General features: G+C 53.1%; 1 protein-coding gene across 1 annotated transcript; it reads left to right on the forward strand.

Annotated features, from left to right (window-relative positions):
- The first annotated feature begins 501 nt into the window (after nt 1-501).
- LOC128905456 (tektin-3-like) lies at nt 502-5,405 on the forward strand. The gene is made up of 8 exons (XM_054191590.1): nt 502-568; nt 1,260-1,867; nt 2,373-2,456; nt 2,683-2,753; nt 3,003-3,146; nt 3,650-3,872; nt 4,733-4,887; nt 5,189-5,405. The coding sequence occupies exons 2-8, from the start codon at nt 1,289-1,291 to the stop codon at nt 5,403-5,405; spliced, it is 1,473 nt and encodes a 490-aa protein (XP_054047565.1). The 5' UTR covers nt 502-568; nt 1,260-1,288.
- The last annotated feature ends 842 nt before the right edge of the window (nt 5,406-6,247 follow it).

A 6,247-nucleotide genomic window follows, 5' to 3' on the forward strand; every position in this document is an offset into this window, starting at 1 on the left:
TTTGGAGACAGTGTTCTTCTGAATGCATCAAACTGTTACGGGCAGGTTTATTCCCTGCAAACACGCCATTTTTAAAGGAATGGAGTGGCTTTCGTGCTGTTACGAATAGGATTGAGCGCAAGTTTTATGTCCTACCCCACTCCCATCCAGGGATCTTATGTCCTAATCTTTCACTGGGGCTCTGAGCCAGGCTGGGAGCAGTGGGGATGGGATGGTGTTAGGAGAAGGGCACGTCCAGCTGGCTACGGCAGCCACAGGGACTTATTCCTGCCCATGGGTGACACTTGCAACCTTACAAGAGCTTCCCACCGAGCATAACTTACCCTCCTGAGTGTTTGTCCTCACATTCGGTGTGTTAGGTGCAGTTGGTGGCCCTCTGCATTATGTTTCTGATAACAACTGACTGATAACCTCAATCTGAAAAGAGCAATAGCACCCACAGTTCTTGGTATCAAAATCTTCACGTGTGGCCATTCCTCCTAGGGCTACTGCAAGGCTGGTGTTTACAAAGCCCTCTGAAAGGACTTGGTGGGATATCTCCTTTCCAAGCGCAGTGATTTTACATCAGGTGAGCCATGGACATTTTTCTTCTTTTGCAAGACAGAGATGGCTGTTCTTTTGAGGCTGAAATAGATTCCGGGGGAGGGGACGGGGGGTGTGTGTGTGTGTGTGTTCAAATTTGGATATAGTCCTGCAAAGCTCTGCTCACCTGCAGACTGCTCACTTGAGCATTTAATGCAAGTGAATATGGAGGGATGAGGATGGAGTCCCTCACCCACAAATCGCGCTGGGCTGGTAGCAGCTGTGTGTCCAAAGGGGCGCAGCTCTTGGGGCTGGTAATGGCACTTTGAAAGAGAAAATGATACGTGGAGTACTAGAAGATCAGCAGATACCAAACCCAGCCAAAAGAAGCAGATGAACAGCAGAGAATCAGCAGCTACAGTTTCACGGGACTGACAGACTGAAGGAAAATGAGGGCACAATATCTGTCACTCTCTTGAGCAGCCATGATTGTTTTTTTCCCTATTTCAAGACCTGATGCGAGATATGAGCAACAAAGTCAGATCTTTCTCTAGATACAAATGCTTGGGACGCTGTCAGAAGGGATTTGCTTACAAGAGTTTTAGGCCTGTGCAGGCAATGTGTAGGTGCTGTGTGCATCGCTGTTTGTGTTCCAAGTTGCACGTGTTGCTGTAAGAAGGAAGGCAAGTGCAGGAGCTTACTGAGTGCGGTTGTCTTCTCTCTGCTCCTCTGTGCAGGACACGTACCTGAAGAGCAGTGTTCAAGAATGCAGCCTGGTCGATCTCCCTTAACGGCAACGTACGCCCATCCACGATCAACACCTAGCAAGTTTCTGCCTGCCATCAGTGCCATGGCTTCAAGCTATAAGGCCCATTTTCCTTACTACCCGCTGCCTCAGAGCTCCGGCCTCCCCTGGATGCCCAGCACCTACTACAAACCAGCTGCCATCAACCCAACTTTGGCTCCCTTTTCCAAAAGTTCCCAGGGGATGACCGCCAGCAAGAAGCTTCCTGTCATTGCCAACAGAACAACCTTCATCACCCGGTACACCCCTGAGGACTGGCACAGGTCCAACCTGACCAACTACACAGAGTCAGAAACTTGCCAGCACAACGCGGAGCGTCTGAGAGTTGATACCTCCCGCGTGATTCAGGATAAATATCAGCAGACAGAGAAAACACAAGGAGAAAGCACCAAAAACCTGGGAGTTCGTGTCCATGATATTGGATTTTGGAAATCGGAGCTCTGCCGTGAGCTGGGTGAGATGATCGGGGAGACCAACGCCCTCACGGACTTGAAGAAAAGGCTGGAGAGAGCCTTGGCCGAGACGGAGGCCCCTCTCCAGGTAAGCACCCTGTGCAGTGGCCTGCAAGCTGTAGCCCACTGCTGAAACATCTGCAGCCACTCAGACGTCCAGTTAAGTTTCACTGCAGCTCCGTAACATCTAGAAAGCTTTTAGGAAGAGACCATTAGTTAGTGATCAACAAATCCCTTGCCATCTGCTGCATCTCCTATCAGCACATTCTGAGCCCATCAGAACCCACTATTTTTATAAGCAGCTCATCCAAAATCCTGGTTTGGGAGACACAAGCCCACGTCTTGCTACAAGGCTCTGGCGAGGTCAGCATGAAGGCTGACACAGGGCCCTGCATTCAGCTGCGGTTGCACCAGGGACACGTGTGCTCCCTCATGTTGCTTTAACACTGATGTTGCAGCTCGGCTGCTCATTGTCAGCTAAACCAGCTGCCCGGGGCACTTTTTTCTTCCGTTTTTGTCCCATCTTGAGATGGGGACTATCCCTCTAGAGAACCCTGCCCCTGCAGCCAACAGTCATGGCATGTCCCCAACAGGTCGCTCAGGAGTGCTTGCTTCAGCGGGAGAAGAGGATGGGCATTGACCTCGTCCATGATGACGTGGAGAAACAGCTCTTCACAGTAAGCTTGGCAACTCAGATCATGTGTGAAAGCTATTTTTACCTAAACTGCCCCGAGGAGGCTTTGCAGCCTTGTTCCCTACCTGGCTCCTTACTGCTGGTGAGGTGCTCAACCCTTCCAACCCCCAAAACCCGCTGGGCCAGGGAACGGTGTTCCCCCATGCAGCAGCTCTCTTAGTTGGTCTAATAAAAGAGATGACATCATTACATGTTTTGCCTTTGCCCAGGAAGTGGATGTCATCAGGTCGTGCCAGGAGAGGATGCAGCAGTACCTGGATAAGGCAAAAGCCCAGCTCACGTAAGGAGAAGCTCCTTATCTCATGCCGTAGGGCTGATGGGCCTTTGCAGTTGGGATGTGAACCCCCAGCAGACCCCGACCTCTACCCACACCCCGCAGCTGTAAAACCCACGCAGGCTCCATGGGAAGCAGGCGGTGATGCTCATGGGAGGACAGAGCTGCCCGGGCGGGAGCTGCGGGGAAGTGGAACGGGGAGGAAGCCGTTCCACCCGTACATCCCCACCGATGGCTGTTGTTTGCATGTTGAAGGTCCAACAGGGTGGCCCAGCACGAGCTGGAGAGAGACCTGGCCAACAAGCAGGCGGCCCACCGCATCGATGACAAGTGCCACCACCTGAGGAACACCTCCCACGGCATCAGCTACTACCGAGGGGTGGAGCGGGTCGATGCCACGTGAGTGCACGCTGGGTGGCACGCGAGCAGCAAGCTGTCCCGGGGATGCGCGGTGCCTTTCCCTGGCAGGGAGCTGCTGGTCCCCAGCCCACTGTAAAGGCAGGTCCATCCTGCCTGGAGACACCGGCTTCAGAGGGGCCATTTCTCTCTGCTCATTATTATTATCATCATTATTATTCTCATTCTTATTCTATTGTTGCTGTTCTTTTCCTTTCTGTTATTGTTCTTCTACTTAACTGTCTTTTATCTCCACACACAAGTTTTCCCTTCCCTTTCCCCTCCTATTCTCCTTCTTCTCCTTGCCCTTCTGGAGGAAAGGGGGAGAACTGCACAAGTGGCTGCATGGTCCTAGCTGCCGGCTGGGGCTAAAACACGACCTATGGTCAAAATAAAAGCGTAGATTAAAGCTACATTTGACCCACGCTGCTCGCTGGCAGGGTCCTTGCCTGCCCACGTCCAGCTTCAGCAGCACAGGCTTACCAGGGGCCTCTCCTTCCTGCCAGGATCTCGGTGCCGGAGTCCTGGGTCAAATTCACGGATGGCAACATCCTCCGCTCCCAGAGCGAACGGGCGGCCTCTGCCAAGCTGCGGGACAACACCAGGAACCTGCTGGAGGTGACGGCCAACGAGATGCGGTGCCAGTTCAACAGGGTGAACGTCGCCTTCACCAGCCGCATCACCGAGACAGCCGACGCCAAGCGCAAGATTCAGACCCACCTGGCCAAGGTAGCCTGAACCCCTCCCTTTGGGTGTGACACTGTCACTTCCCAGGGACACCTCCGAAGCAGGACCCTCCACGCAGACCTGGCCCAAGGAGAGGAACGGTGGCTGCAGGAAGCTGGTTATAGTGTCATTTTCTGTTAGAAACTCCAAGTCCTGGGGACTTTCTTCTTGGAGCAGGAGGAGCTGGCACTGTGATTTCATCTCAAGGGATCCTGTCTTTTGCTAGCGCATCCTAGCTGGCAGCCTGGCAGCACAGGGATTTCCAGCAGAAAAGGCCACCGCTGGTTGCATCTCCTGGGAGTTACTTCAGAAGCGCTGGCTGCCCTGCAGAGAGTCTTTGCTGGGCCTCTGCTGGGCTGCCTGCCGGGGGGTTCGCAGGCTTGCTTCTCCCCCAAGGACGTGCTTTCACTCTCAGTGCTCTGTGGTTGCTGCACGGGTATCCGTGTGCTTGCTCTGCCAAGCAGAGGAAGTGGAGAGCAGTGACGGGCACCTGGCTCGGAGCAGTGGGTCTCATGGAAAGCCTCCTGAAAAGTGCTCCACACCGTATTGATTCACTGAGTGGAGACTGGGCTGGCAGTGTTGCGGGCTGGTGCCACGTCCTTCAGTGAAAAATGAAAATTTTTCATGCCTGAAAAACCTTCCCTCTCTGAGTTGCTATTGATGGATGATCAGTTTCTGCAAGCAGTAGCTTTGGGAAGCTGGTAACTCACTGCGTCCATCACTGCTCCAACACCTCCTCTGACGTGACAGCACCAGCAAAGACAGGCTTGTTTTTTCTGCAGACAGACAGGAGAAAAAGGAAATTATGTTGTCACTTGAGAAGGTATTTTTTCATTCATCTGTGTGTTTCTTTTTTACGGCAGACGCTGCGGGAAATCTTCCAAATGGAGATGAACATGGAAGCCATCCAAAAAGCCATGAGGGACCAAGGACCTCCGTTCAAAGTGGCTCAGACCCGGCTGGAAGAGCGCACACGGAGACCAAACATGGAGCTGTGCCGGGACACTGCCCAGCTCCGGTAAGGCAGGAGCACGGGGCCGGCAGGGTCCTTGAGGAGTCCCGGGTAGTAGCACTCAGGAGCATCACTGGATGACAAAACTAGTCATGGGATTTTTTTCCTAAATAGTCCTGCCAGAAGGGCTCTGCTCTAATCAAAAGGAATGAGCAGGTATCCCAGCCTTTGGGTGCTGGGAGAGCTCTGCACCCACAAAGGAGGCTGGGCACAAAGGATCCTGTGCCCAAGACGCCCTTCAGCAGGACCAGGCTCGAAACCACCCACGTGATGGGACCGTTAATCAGGGTTCCTTACTGTTTTCCAGCCTTGTCAACGAGGTCCACAAAATTGATGAGACGGTCCAGAGCCTTCAGCAGCGTCTGAGAGACACTGAGGACACCCTGCAAATGCTGGCTCGTGCCAAGTCGGTCTTGCAGCATGACCTGGCCATCAAAGCGAACTCGCTCTTCATCGACCAGGAGAAGTGCATGGGGATGCGCAAGACCTTTCCCAGCACTGCGCGGCTGCTGGGTTCTGTTTAGGCTGGGCTCAGCCAACCTCACGTTCTCTGTTGCGGGAGGGATCCCCAGTGTTGATAAGATGCTTTGAAAATCCATGATTAGATTTTCACTTCCTGATGAAAGCCCCAAGTAGAAATTAAACGCTCATTTTGTGTGTTAAATTTTGTGGTTAAATGGCAGTACTCCAGGTGGGGTCTCACGAGAGCAGAGTAGAGGGGGAGAATCACCTCTCTCGACCTGCTGGCCACGCTTCTTTTGATGCGGCCCAGGATGGGATTGGCCTTCTGGGCTGCAAGTGCACATCGTTGGCTCATGTTCAGCTTTTCATCAACCAAGACCCCCAAGTCCTTTTCCGCAGGGCTGCTCTATCACATCAACCCCCAGCCTGTATTGATAAGGAGGATTGTCCCGACCCAAGTGCAGGACCTTGCACTTGGCCTTCTTGAATTTCATGAGGTTCGCTCAGGCCCACCTCTCTGGCTTGTCCAGGTCCCTCTGGATGACAACCCGTCCCTCTGGCATGTCGACCGCACCACTCAGCTTGGTGTCACCTGCAAACTTGCTGAGGGTGCACTTGATCCCACTGTCTAAATCATTGATGAAGATATTAAACAGCACTGGTCCCAGTACAGATCCCTGAGGGACACCGCTTGTCACTCCTCTCCAACTGGACATCGAGCCATTGACCACCACCCTCTGGATGCGACCACCCAGCCAGTTTCTTTCCCACTGAACAGTCCGCCCATCAAATGCGTATCTCTCCAACTTAGAGAGAAGGGTGTTGTGGGGAACCGTGTCAAAGGCCTTGCAGAAGTCCAGATAGGTGATATCCGTAGCTCTTCCCTTGTCCACTGATGCAGACT

Source organism: Rissa tridactyla, chromosome 2 (genome assembly GCF_028500815.1).
Source record: "Rissa tridactyla isolate bRisTri1 chromosome 2, bRisTri1.patW.cur.20221130, whole genome shotgun sequence".
Lineage (NCBI taxonomy): Eukaryota > Metazoa > Chordata > Aves > Charadriiformes > Laridae > Rissa > Rissa tridactyla.

Coding starts and splice junctions, on each gene's coding strand:
- LOC128905456 (XM_054191590.1), top strand. CDS start 1,289: ATGCAGCCTGGTCGATCTCCCTTAACGGCAACGTACGCCCATCCACGA. Junction 1,868..2,372: donor AGACGGAGGCCCCTCTCCAG/GTAAGCACCCTG, acceptor TGTCCCCAACAG/GTCGCTCAGGAGTGCTTGCT. Junction 3,147..3,649: donor GTGGAGCGGGTCGATGCCAC/GTGAGTGCACGC, acceptor CCTTCCTGCCAG/GATCTCGGTGCCGGAGTCCT.